Source organism: Pipistrellus hanaki (genome assembly GCF_964339955.1).
Source record: "Pipistrellus hanaki genome assembly, chromosome: 12".
NCBI lineage: Eukaryota > Metazoa > Chordata > Mammalia > Chiroptera > Vespertilionidae > Pipistrellus > Pipistrellus hanaki.
This window is the reverse complement of record NC_140514.1, coordinates 37,349,609-37,363,871: the sequence shown is the minus strand read 5'-3', so window position 1 is coordinate 37,363,871 and position 14,263 is coordinate 37,349,609. Positions and strand designations below refer to the sequence as shown.

The 14,263-nt window shown below is 39.5% G+C and overlaps 1 protein-coding gene across 1 annotated transcript in view; it reads right to left on the bottom strand.

Annotated features, from left to right (window-relative positions):
• GMCL1 (germ cell-less 1, spermatogenesis associated) overlaps positions 1-12,904 on the bottom strand; it is a 41,061-nt gene extending 28,157 nt beyond the window's left edge. Inside the window, exons 1-6 of the mRNA XM_084901206.1 lie at positions 12,348-12,904; positions 8,425-8,548; positions 6,521-6,617; positions 4,857-4,954; positions 2,746-2,858; positions 2,029-2,094 (exon numbers count right to left, since the gene is read on the bottom strand). Of these exons, the coding sequence (XP_084757332.1) occupies positions 2,029-2,094; positions 2,746-2,858; positions 4,857-4,954; positions 6,521-6,617; positions 8,425-8,548; positions 12,348-12,622 (773 nt within the window). The 5' untranslated portion in view covers positions 12,623-12,904. The remainder of the gene's footprint in view (positions 1-2,028; positions 2,095-2,745; positions 2,859-4,856; positions 4,955-6,520; positions 6,618-8,424; positions 8,549-12,347) is intronic.
• Between the last annotated feature and the right edge of the window lie 1,359 nt (positions 12,905-14,263).

Below are 14,263 nucleotides of genomic sequence, written 5' to 3'. Positions count from 1 at the left end.
ACTTTTAGGTTCTCTAAGAGCACAATGAAAGTGAGGTAACACTTAAAGATTTTCCTATAATTTTATAGCAGCAATGAATTTTTTCACTGAAATTGGTTAAACCAGTCAACATAATACATATTATTGACCTTGCCTCCACTACACCTACCAGCCGATCAGAAGTGAGTATGCAAATCAACCCAACAAAGATGGCTGCAGCCACAGAGAGAGCAGGCTTGAGTTGCCCCGGGCAATGGAGGAAGCCAAGCTTTCAATCTGCTCTGGCCTGCCTTGGCCTCCGCTCAAGGCTACAGTTTCAATTACAGAAGATAAATAAATCCCAACAAAAATGGCAGCAGCACCAGAGCTGGATAAAGCAGGAGGTTTGAGTTGCACTTGGCGATGGAGGAAGACAAGCTTTCTGCCTGCCCTGGCCTCTGCTCAAAGCTACAAAATTTCAATTATAGAAGATAAATAAATCCCAGATACCAGAGCCTCTGCTTGGGTTGCCGGGAGGATGGCTGGCCTATAAACCACCACAGGCTGGCAGGGGAGTGGTTAGAGTGTGATCAGGCTGGTAGGCAGAAGCAGTTAGGGGCAATCAGGAAGGCAAGCAGGCGAGCAGTTGGGAGCCAGCAGTCCTGGATTGTGAGAGGGATGTCTGACTGCCCGTTTAGGCCCAATCCAGGCAGTCAGACATCCCTCGGGGTCCCAGATTGGAGAGGGTGCAGGCTGGACTGAGGGACACACACACCCCTTGCACAAATTTCGTGCACCGGGTCTCTAGTCCTATATAATAAAACCCTAATGTGCCAATAGAATGACCAGCAGAACAATTGGTCGCTATGATGCGCACTGACCACCAGGGGGCAAATGCTCAATGCAGGAGCTGCCTCCTGGTGGTCAGTGTGCTTTCACAGGGGGAGCGCCACTCAGCCAGAAGCTGGGCTTGTGGCTGACGAGCGCAGCAGCAGTGGTGGGAGCCTCTCCCAACTCCACTGAGAGGGGTACCGGACTGTAAGAGCCCCAGTGTGAGAGGAATATCTGACTGCTGGCTTAGGGGATTGGGCCTAAGCTAGCAGGGGTCCTGGACTGTGAGAGGGCACAGGCTGGGCTGAGGGGACCGCCCCTCTCCAGTGCATGATTTTTGTGCACCGGGCCTCTAGTATTATTTATAATTTGTATAGCATTTCATTAGTTCATGGATGCAGTCAAAATACCTTTTGTTAAATTGTTTACTTTTTTTTTTTACCTAGGCAGCATGGCTCAGTGGTTGAGCATTGACGTATCAACCAGAAGATCATGGTTCAATTCCCCGTCAAAGCATACGCCCTGGTGGAGGTGGTCAAGCAAGAGGCAGCCCAATGATTTTCCCATATCTTTGATATTTCGATTTCCCTCCCTCCCTCCCTTTCTTTTTCTCTCTCTCCCCCCCTCCCCCCACCCCACCGAATCCTCTCTGAAATAAAAATATATTTATTTTTTAAAATTTACTTTTTCAACCGAAACCGGTTTGGCTCAGTGGTAGAGCGTTGGTCTGCGGACTGAAAGGTCCTGGGTTCGATTCCAGTCAAGGTCATGTACATTGGTTGCGGGCATATCCCCGATGGGGGGTATGCAAGAGGCGGCTGGTCGATGTTTCTCTTTCATCGACGTTTCTGGCTCTCTATCTCTCTCCCTTCCTCTTTGTAAATAATCAATAAAATATATTTTTTTAAAATAAAAATTTACTTTTTCATAATATATATATTTATTATTCCATAATAAAATATATAAATATTTTATTGAGTTTTTAGGGATAGAGAATTAGAAACAACGATCAGCTGCCTCTCGCACACCCCCTACTGGGGATGTGCCTGCAACCAAGGTACATGCCCTTGACCGAAATCGAACCTGGGACCCTTTAGTCCGCAGGTCAATGCTCTATCCACTGAGCCAAACCAGTTACAGCAGTAATATATTTTTGTTTTATACAAAAATATCTTGCATACTTTGGAAAATGTAAAACAATATTTAGAATGATTACAAAGTTATTTAAAATTCAAATACCTCAGTTCTTTAAAAAGTTCAACATTCTGATGAGTCATTAAATTGTTTAGAAGCCATTCAAGACACCTGAAATTAAACAAGGAATTATTACACTGTATATCATGGATTGATGATTTACTAAGTATGACTTACAGTTAAAATAAAAACAGATTAGTCTTTCTACGACATGCTCAAAATTTTTAATTTAACAATTGAGAATTTAGTATTATTTTTGTCAGCAGTTATTAAGGGAATATTCCCTTTATATTAATAAGTATATTTCAACTTAAGAAAACCTCATTTCAAGTTTGTGTTAAATGGTTTATGAAAGGACTTACATACTTCCATTACTTCTTTATAATTTGAAAATAGGTACGGAAATTCTCAAGTGTTGAAAACATTGTCAGTAGTTGCACTGATATGATGTCTAGCATGTCTACTATTTGAAAGATTTTATAGAAGATCTACTATAACTATGACCATACTGTAAAGAGTGACCGTAGTTTTTATAAGCAGGTATACTAGTAACCCACCCATGGTCACTTACAAAGACAACACTGTTGAGAAATTTACTAATCTGTCCAAATGTAAAAAGGAACTTTTTAAATAAAGTTCTATTCTTCTATTTTTTTTTTTTCCTTTCTTTCTTTCTTTGTCACACTACACATTCTCTTAGGAAACCAAAGCAGCCAAATTCCCACAAGTGGAATGGAAGGAAAAACAAAAAGGGTAACTCACTTTTTCTTTACAGAATCTAATCCATAGGTCCCTGCTGATGTGTAATAGCCACATACAGTTTTCACATTAATTGTTTCCTTCATTGTCTCACCACACTGCTGTATTAAACCATCCTGTAAATATAAATAAGCAGTGGAAAGGCCCATTTCATGTGGGAAAAATTAGCTCTGAACATGTGCTTTTACATATTAAAAAGTTTTTTTTTAAAGGAAGAAAGAAAGAAACTCATTAAGTGCAGCAGTAAGTCCAGTAAAAATATTGAAAAAAAAAATCCAGCAAATATTCAACTAAATACTTGGAATTAAATGTGGAAGAGCGGGGTAAAGGAGTAGGCAGAGATGAATATTATTATTCTCTTTCAATTCTTCCCTTTCAGGGATCTTTGCAAATTTAAGCAACATTCTGTCTGTTTTACCAGTTCTTTTTAAATTAAAATCTCTTTACACAGACCATGTGATGGGCTAAGCAAGAAACTATAAATCATCAGAAAGTGTTTGTTAAAGTTTAAAACACTTATCAATATCTAAGAGATGTACCTAAACCAAACACAGTTTTGTTTTAAGCTTACATTGAAATTTTAATTTAAAATGTTTATACAGAAGATTTCAAGCAAACTTTATTCAATATATGTGAAGAAGACTATCACTGTTTACTCAAATTTCTAAAATATATTCATGCAAATATATTATTAGGTTAAACAGTTAAGCCATAAAGATAATGCAGAAAGTGGATTTAGGACAAAACCAAAACAGGACTAAAGTTAGAAAATAAAGGATATTACATGGAAATAATAATTGTAAGGATCAAAACATTTAAAAAAAAAAACACCAAATAACTCCAAGCAAGTATACTTAGCAAGCTATTAAGTAAATCTCAAAGAAATCAGTATACAAATGCCACATAAAAGGAAACTCAATTAACTTTTTTAAAGATCAAAATAAATCATTGACTTAAACTTACCTGAAAAAGTCATTCTAGATTCCTCTCCTTTCCTCTTAACATCTCCTTTGTCACCAAATCCAGTGGATTACACCTGCTTATCCTCTGTGGTTTTCAGTTTTTCCTCTCCATTCTTAACGTTTAGACTCTAATTTAGGCCCTCATTTGATTATGATAGTTTTTTATACTTATCTTTTCTTCAATCCATCCTTCACATTGTTCCTAAAGCTTTCTTTCTAAAACATAACTTTGTCTTTCCCCTGATTAAAATCTCCCAAATGTACTATACATAAAACCTAAACTTTTTGAAAGGTATAGAGAGCTTTCATGAGCGGGCCTCTGTCTCCCTCTCTCCAGCCCTTCTTATATTCTATGCTAGAGCCATGTTCCATTGAGATTCTCTAATTCTCCAGTTTCACCACTATGTCTTAGTTTATTGTCTGAAATGCTCTTCCCTTCTCCTCTCTTCTTACTTTGCAAAAGAAGTAATTTTTTGGTTTTCAAGACTCACCTCAAACAAAACTTCCTTCTATGACACAAACACATTGAACTGATCACTTTGTGCACCTACTAAATCCTACAGGATGTTTATGATTGTACCTATAATACTGGACAGCTCTTATTTACCTTTGGATCTGCATATCAACCCACCCTTTTCCATTCGACATTCTTTATATTGTGAGCTTCTTAAAGGTGGGGGACAGTATCTTTGGATCTTTATGCCTACTTTAGTACATTGCTCAGTATACTTCTGTTGAATGAACAAATCTGTCCTTCTACCAATAGATTATACACATTTACACATAGTTATTTCATAATTAAGAAAAAGTTTACATAGTAAGCACTCGTTGTTTTTTGAACCCATGAACTAATCAGCACATAATTATAAGCCATCTGCTTCATAACAGTCAAAACACGCCATTAATGAAATCTGTCATTCTAAGATGTCTACATAGAAATAGCTTGCATTCATCTTACATACACATCATGACCTCTTTGGGTGCAATAAATTGCTTTTGGTTAAGCGTTTTTGATGACACCACAAATGGCATATTTATACAATTCATTTTTGTTTTCAAAATTATAAAAAGCTAAACTAGACTTTTTGTTTTGGAATACTTTGAAATAAAAATACAACTGTAAGCCTTTCATTGAATAATGTGCATACTTACCAACTGTAGCATACAAGCTGCCGCCAAAATGGCAATAACTCGACTGGGCTTTATTAAGACATCATCTCGATACAGTGAACCAAATGCAACCTGCAGTGCTGGAAGCAAAAGTAGAATGAAATAACAATTATTATCTATGAGAGTATTATAAAAATAACAATATTTTTACATACTAAGAAATATATCTAAATCTAATATGAACTTAAAAGGATAAGAGAACTATCACTAATTAAAATACTAGTGATGGTTACTGATTAATGATACTAAATTATTAATTTTCAACTTATTTTGCCAAATTGAGTTAGATTCTTCTAGATCTAATCTTGACGTTAATTAGTGGTCAGAATTTAGACATCCTTCCAAAAGTTTTATAAAGATATCCCAAAGTAGACCAATTAAGTACAGTATAGACACAATGATAATATTAACCCTAATACTTTCAGGGCTTCACCACTGGTGTGGAATAGCTTATGGTCTTATGCATGCTACACTCTCACCCAGCCACCACAGCTATCTAGTAAGCCTGCCCATCCTTCTCTCTGCTGTACTTGCATCTATGTCTCACATGGTTTACTTTATATTTTTGCACCCGAGACTTGTATAATTTTAACCAGTATCATTCCAATAAATTCAATAAGAAGGGGTGAAAAAGAAGGCAGTAGAAACATCATTGGAATAGCAATTATGAGAACTAGAATCTGATCTAAGCTCGTTAAACTGCTTTGAGACCTAACATAAGCTCCGGTTCTTAGCTTCCTCATCTAAAAATCCTTATAGCTCTAAATCAACATTGATTAGTGTGGCTGGCAGGTTGAGTAGCGACCTATGAACCAGGAAGTCATGGTTCAATTCCCAGTCAAGGCACATGCCTGGGGTGTGGACTTAATACCTAGTAGGGGGCATGCAGGAGGCAGCCAAGCAATAATTCTCTTTCATCATTTATGTGTTTTTAAAAATATATGTATTTTATTGATTTTTTGCAGAGAGGAAGGGAGAGGGATAGAGAGTGAGAAACATCTATGAGAGAGAAACATGGATTCAGCTGCCTCCTGCACACCTCCTACTGGGGATATGCTTGCAACCAAGGTACATGCCCTTGACCGGAATCGAACCTGGGACCCTTCAGTCCGCAGGCCGTTACTCTATCCACTGAGTCAAACCAGTTAGGGCTCATCATTGATGTTTTTCTCTCTCTCCCTCTTCCTTCCTCTCAATAATCAATAAACAAAATATATTAAATATTTTTAAACTAAATAAATAAATCAACATTGATTATATAATTTGTACCCTTATTGTTCCCAGAAAAGGTCTTATATATAATAAGGAATAATCAATGAGTATTATTCACCAGCTTTTTATGTAATTAAAATAAGTGGTCATACTTTTCCTTCCTTCATCTTATAGCTTCCGTATCCTAGGCAGATTTATTTATAAACCTAAGTAAACATATTGATATGGCCCACATGACTAAAAATATTAAAGGTAAGTAGAACAGAACTGATAAACTATGGAATAAATCAATATAATGTTGTTGCCTTCTGGTATTAAATTGAACTTTTTCCCTACCTTCCAAAGTTAAAAGAAAATATTTATTTTCTATTAAAAGTATAATAAGTTATGTTTTTATTACTTTGCATAATAGTAATAACTGTGGTGGTGGTTACCTTCTACATCAATATTCTGGTCAGGAATCTCCAGTTCAATAACATTCATGCTGGATTCTTTCCAAGAACCACTGAACATACTAGAAAAGTAGCCAGACTTAAAAAAAAATAAAAATAAATAAATGATTACCCAGTACTTCCTGTGTCTTTCAAATTATTTCCCCATTTCTAACTTTAAGCCAACTATTCTATCGAAACAAACTTGTATTATTTCAATAGAAAAATAATTGCCAAATGTGTCTATAGGAGAAAAGAAATTGATATAAAGACACTGTTAGGTATACAAAAATATTTTCAATTTAGTACTAATTTAATGAAAATGAAACTTAATTCTTCTACTATCTGAACTGAATTCCTATATAGTAATATTTGCATTTACTTTAGCTTTTAACAATTTCTGAGTATATTACATGTATATGTTTTCCTTGTCAATGACATTCTAAATTCAAACTTAGAAATTATGTTACATATTTAAGTCTCTCAAACATATGACAACACACAAGGTAGATAAAAATGTAACAAGGAAGAGAATAGAATAAAGCCCTCAAACTGTTAAGTCCCTACTGTACTGAACCTCAGTGGTTGTGAAGGATCAGGACCAGTCCCAAGTCAACACTAATAGGATGACTCCCAAGAAATTAGGGGAAATCCAAAGTTTAATTTATCTAATCAGAAAATTCCAGAATGAACCTGAATTCTTGGAAAGGTTCCAGAATGGATGGAGTATTTAGTTATTTACCAGATAGCACCTCTCATAATCAGAATTACTTTGGAATGGATCAAATATTAACTAATTTAAGAACTTTTCTGAGTATTTAATATATACAAGGCACTATGAATATAGCAGTAAATAAAACACACTGCTTCTGTCCTCAGGGGGCTTATAATTTAACATGTGGCTTGCACTATAATTAATCCAGTTTCTCTTGAGATGGAAAGAGGCATTTTCATCCTTAAAATCACAAAATTGCTTTGTGAGATTAAAAAGAAAGATATGAACCATATCTTCAAGCTGAGACCAATGTTCTGATATATTTATTCTCTAGGCTATATACTTTAAGGCAAAATAAAACTGTTCAAAAATTAAATAAAAACTAAGGTTAAAATGTTAGAGAAAAATTTTGCAGATGTTTATTCTAAAAAATCTTAAACTATACTGTCTTACCAGTAATTATTGTCAAATGGTGAAAAAGAGAGGGAAAAATATAAGCTCCACAGGATAAGAACTGAATTGTTCACTGCTCTATTCCAAGTGCCTAGAACAATGATTTGAAGAAAAGACAGATTTGATAAGAAAATAAAATATTTGAGCCATTAAAGCAATATTTTGAAATTTTTAAATCTTTAAAATGGGTGACATATAGCAATATTTTCAGCAAGAAATCAGATATGTGTATTAGCTAAATGAGTTAGTCTACATACTTTTTTGATGTTGTCTTTAACTGCATTTTCCAGAAGGAAGATTAAGTGTCAAGAACTTTCCATTCACATTTAATGTTAATTACAAAGCAACATTCTAGCTGAGTTCATCCAATTAAATGATCATATGCATATTAAACAAATGCAGCAATCTTAGTCTTAATGTTAAACATTTTTTCCCATAACTTTTCCCTTTTTGTCAACAGAAAGCACCAAAATAAGCACCCTACTGAAATAATGACTAACGGTATTTATTGCTAGGCCCAAATGGCAATGAAAATTCAAAATTCGTTTTCTAGACCAAACTAAGCTTTCACTAAAAATGTTCGCCATAGTTCTTATAAAACCATACTTTTTATTAGATGATAGGAGTTAACCACTCTCCATGCAAAAGATTACTATGAAATGCAAATATGAAGAACATGACTTAAAAGAGTTTGAGTTTGTTAAATGTAGTCATTCAAACAGAAAAATAAAATACTTACTTGACATAAATATATTTTGTGTAAACTCCACTCTTCTCCTAGAGCACAAATTTTAACGTCACTATTTTCACCATTCAAAAATAATGTTTGATAAATATATTTGGATGTACTCCTTAATTTTTTCCTGTTAAAAGAAATGCAACTGTTACATATGTGTAAAACTGAATGTTTTACTGACTTTGCAAATAACTCAAGATACTCCTTTTATTCAATTTTTATTAAATAGAACCAATGAGTAAAAGAACAGAGGTATATTATATATTAAATTTGCTCATGTACAGAAGAGTACATTAAAAAACTAATAGTAGTGGTTACCTCTGAGGTACTCTATTCCCAAGTGGGGTAATTGGAGATATATGGGGGGAGCATGAGAGTAAGATCTTTCACTATCCATGTTTTTGCAATGTTTGATTTTTGAACTAAGCGAATTACCTGTTCAATAAATTAAGATAAGTCAGGATTATTTTTACTTATTACCTTATTTAGAAATCAGTACTAAGGAGCATCTCACTACCACTACAATAATACTGCTTTACAATTACAGAATGGAGAACATGCGTAAAAACTTCAACCAACCAAATAATTTACATTTAATTTATTTTGGTATCAAACTATTTTAAAAACTGGTTAAAATGTCACCTCATCCCCCAAGCGGACAATTGGTCCTTAGACCAAAGGTTCTCAAAATGCTGTCCAATGGAAAAGTGGCCACCAGGAAGAGCTGAGAAGAGAGGGTAGAGCATCCCACCTGACTTCAGAGGGGCATCACATTTATATTTGTAAACATCTTGCATTTCTACATAAGATGCAATTTAAACAAAGAATTTTTTTTTAAGTTTGACAATTATTGCTCAAGATGGTCCCGTACATTTGAAAAGCCCTAGGTCGAGGCTGCTCAATATTTTTATGTTTCTAGCCAAGCCTGACAGCTTTCCAAGGAAGCAAATTTTAATATTTTTAAAAATGAAGTAATTGTTTCAGATGGTGTCTTGAACCAGAGTATTTAACATCTCTTCCCAACAGGCAGAAGAAATAGCACACGCTTTGGTGGTCGACGGACTTGGGTTTGAGTTCCAGCTTTACCATAGCTCGGTCACCCCCGATGTACCGCAGAGGGTGTCAGCAGCACCCACTTCGTTGGGTTACTGGGGAAATAAATGAGACAATGTAGGTTCCAGCTCCTACAGCATCCTCCCCAGCTTACACTGAAAGATTAAAAGTACAGAAAGGAATAAGCTCAAACAGCAAAAACATTCTCTCAACTAAGGAGAGAATTCTACAGATCCGGAAGTTAGAAAACAAACTGGAAAAGAGCCTCAAAAGCCACAGTCCAAAATTTATCAGGGTCTAAGATGGAGGCTGAAGCCTAGTTACCCTGCAGAAGCTGTGTATGTGAGAGTTGGGAAGATGAGGTCTCAGGGTAAACAGAAGGCAGAAATAGAAACTGAGACAGAAAATGGGGAAACTAGTTCCTCTCATGGCCTTCTCCACTCTTTCTGAACACAGAGTACAGATAAATCAGATATAAAGATTCCAAGGATCTTCTTGAAAGAAATAAAACAGATCTATCAAAAAGATGTAAGACTTCAGTGCAGGTGTCAGTGCCCCCGACAAAGCAATCATGAAGGATCTATAGCCTGATAGCTCCCAACCTACTCACCAAACATGGTTCCCAAACTGTGTGTCAAAATACCTGGAGCACCACAGCAAACTCAGGTAAGTATGCGGACTATTCTAAATTTGAAGGAAACACAGCAACATCTTTCAGATACCATGCAGTCTACTACCATTAAGTTGGTTGGACCTAATTACCTGATATTTCTTTGGGGCCCAAGTGCCAAGAAGAAAATAGCTGAGATACTAAGAGTGCTTTAAACAAAGTTTGGGAAGCTCAACTCTGAAACAAAGCATACCCCACCCGAATCCAATGTAGTAGTCAGTGTCCCTACTCAAAGGAGATTAGTAGAAATAGATCTATTGACTTAATTAAGATACACACACACCAGTTTCTCATTCTTAAATATAAGCGGACAACCAAGAATCACCCAACCTGAGGAAAATATTAAAAAGAGAGAAACTGACCCCAGAGGAAACATAATTAAAACAAAAACAAAAAAACTTAAAAGCAAAGCAAAACAAAAATAGTCTAATACATCTAGAGATCTGAGAATATTACATTCATAAACTAACAGAATGCTATGATAAAGGATTACTCAGAACAAGAAAATAAAAGAACTCTTAGACACTAAAACCATGGTTGCTGAAATGAAAAACCCCTAAGCAAGGCTGAATGGCAAAGTTAAGAGAATTTCTCAAAACAAATCAAATAAGACTTAGAAGGGATAAAAAGAGGGGAGAAAGACGTATAATCCAAGAAATCCAATTAAAAGGGGTCCAAGAAAAGAGAAAACGAAGAGAAGAAAATTAATGGAAGACAATTTCTTCCGACTAAAGTAGTCTCTAGATTGTAACAATACACTAAGTACCAAGGCCATTATAAGGCCCACATTTGGGATACTCTAATTAAATCCCCAAATACCAAAGAATAAAATTCCAAAAGTTCCATTAAAAAAAAAAAACAGGGGGAAGAGGGGCTCTTGTCAACAAGGAGGTTATGGGGTATAAGTGACCTAAATACTTATTAAAAGGCAGAAACTATCTTACTGAATTAAAACAGACACACAGACACACACACACACACACACACACACACACACACGATCCACCTGTGTGCTGTAGATGCCACTTAAAATATAACACAGGTAAAACAGAAAGTATAGGAAAATACATACCTTTTAAACACTTATTAAAATAAAGTGGTAGTAGCTATATTATCAGGGATAGAGAGAGACATTTTGTGACGATAAAGGGAGTCAATTGATTCATCAAGGAGACAAGATTTACCGAGTTCTTCCATACCGAGCACCGTTCATCGCATGCATTTCCATAAACCCTTTGCGGCAACTACTAGTATCTCCATTTTACTAATGAGGAAATAAGACTATTAATGTGCAGACTACAGACTAGAACTCAGAGAATCTGAGCTGATAAAACTATATCAAGCTGACTCTCCCAAAAGGTACCAATTTGACCGTGGGGGGGTCCACTTTTGGGACAAGCATGCTTACATAAAACTGTATGAAAGATTTTATAAACCAAACTGTCAACGGAAGTTCTCTGTAAGGCTCTTATTTTACAGTACCTGGTGGTTGTGTAAGCAAAAAAATGTTTGAATTATGGGGGGGAAAAGTCACTAAAAAAGTTAAATCTACGTGACCCCGCTGATGACCTTTAAAAACAAACAGAGCAACCAGACTGTGTGTGTGCAAACATTTTCTACTTAGAAACAACACTGTAGCTCACAAGTAAACATCCTGGTTTGCAACTCTTGCGGGGGGGAGGGGGGAGGGAGGTCAGGATGAGCTGAGCGGTCAAGTTCGGAGGCTTTGAAAGCCTGTGCCTGGTAAGGCACATCCGTGCACAGGGGTGAGCTCCACCGTCACGGTTCAGAACTGCAGTCACTTCCGCTACCCCGAGTGCACGACCATGGGAGCGCCCGTCTCAGACAGAGCCCACACTGAACCAGCCCGGACTGTTTAAGGCCACCGGATGCAAAACAACCCATTTCACTGCCGCCCACTCACTCCGAGGAGACAAAGGTGCAGGGCAGCCGGCGGGACGCGTCTGAGGTTTAACGAGGCGCGAGCTTCGGCTTGGCGTTTCTGAGCCTCCTCTTTGCTCTGGGGCCATCCCACCCTGCGGGCGGCGTCTGTGGTCTGCGGTTGTGAACCCCAAGCGTCTCCCCACGGCGCTCCGCACCTGCCCTGCCTCGGGCCGGCGCCCACCTGCGCCTGGTCAAGGACACGTTGCACCCCGCAAGCGCCGCCCTGCCAACAGGTGCGGGGGCGCGTCCCTCCACCTACCTTCTCGGGGTGTTGAGGAGCCGCTGGTGCTCGTCCCCTTCCTCCTCCTCCTCCTCCTCGTCCTCCTCCTCGGTCTCGGAGTCGGGGTGACAGTAGCAGAGGGCCCCGCTGCTCCGCTTACGCTTGCGGCTGCCGGGGCAGTCACAGAAGCCGTGGCCCGGCGCATCGCCGCCCGCCTCCGGCCTCCGGGCCGGGCCCCCCGCCCCCGAACCCGGCTCCGGCTGGGCTCGGGTTCGCCCCGGGGGGCGCAGCACCCGGCTGCTCAGCGCGCCCATGGGCCACGGCTGTGCCCCGGGAGGTCAGGGGGGCGCACGTCAGGGAGCCCAGCGGGCCCGGCTTCCCGCCATGGCCCGGCCGCCGCCGCCGGTGTCCCTCGGGCCCGGGTGTCTGTCTACACGACCCCTTCCTCACGCGCAGCCCCGACCGTTGCAGGGAACGCCGCCGCCTCCATCCACCGCCCCGCCCGCGGCCGCGTCTCTGCGCGCGGGTGTGCGGGCTGCGGGTCCCGGCCGCTGGCTTTCGCAAATAAGTGCGGCCCCGGCGGCGCATGCTCGCGGCGAGCCTCCGGAAGGGGCGGGGCCATGTGGGCGAGGGGCGGGGCCAGGCGAGTGGGTGGAGCCTCATGAAGGGGCGGGATCAGCGGGGTGGGCGGGGCCTTCTCCATGGCGCCGGACGACGTTGAGGGGGGCGCCTCGCTCCCACGGGCTTGGGGTTTTGGGGCCGTGATCGGCCTGTATCTGCTACCAGCCTGAATTGGGGGGCCGGCTGAGCTCTCAGCGTTATTTCACCCACACCCTGTGGGGTTAACGGGGCCGGGGGATTGCAGCTCATTCTTTCTGCAAAAGTTCTCTGAGCTCTAGAGGTCCAGGGGGCTCGGGGCTCCTCGAGGGCCCCCCCAAAGAGTGCTGCTGTTGGAGCTCTTCTTTGGAGGAGGCGCCACGTGGGGCCTGGCGTTCCGAGGGAGGGGGATCTAGAACGTGCGTCTTGGAATGTTAGGCCCTTGGGTTTCTTAAGCACCAGTTCTCCGCTTCCTCTACGGATTGTGGTCAACGTTCCCTGCATTCCTTTCCTTTCCTTTCCACCCAGGGGCCGTGGGGTCTGTGCTGGGGCAGTCAGGGCTTAAAAGGCCTTCTGGAGGCCGGTGCAGAATTGACAGGTGTCCGTGTAAAAGCTACAGGTGTCTGCCTAGAGAATGCAGCCCTTGCTCTGGGACTCTGGAATAACTCTCACTCCCTGATTCCCTCTGGCTACTTTTTAAATAAAATAGTTGTAATGAATTGCTCAGAGTAATAAGATAAATAATTAGGAATAAGTTGTGGACCCACCATAACGATAATAACAAATTTTAATAAAACTTAAATGTATTATACTGGCTTTGATTCGTTCTTTTATATAGAATGCAGAAAGGTAGACACTCCCTCTCCATCTCAGTCTGTCTCCTTCACATATAGTGACCATTATCTTGATAATGGTGTATATCATTATTCCCATGCATGTTCACATATACACACAGTATATACACACACATTACCAATATGCTTTCTTTTACACATTTAGACATGTAATTAAATGGAATTATGCTATACCTATCATTCTACACCTTTCTCTTCTCTCAAAATTATACTTTTGAGACTTATCCAACTGACAAATCTCTAGTTAATGTTCACTGCTCATTGTGTGACTAACCCATAATTTACTTTTTTCCCCTTACTGAAGGAGTTAGGTTTTTCTACCTTAATGCTCTAAATAGAGCAGTAGTGAACACCACGTGTAAGAGATTCACGAAGTAGAATCCCCAGAAGTGAATTTACTAGGAACTTTCAACTTTATCTGTTAAACTGCTTCTGAAATTATCTCAGCAATTTCCCAGGTGTCTTACCCTGAGAAATCTGAATTGAGAAAGGTTAACTGGGGCA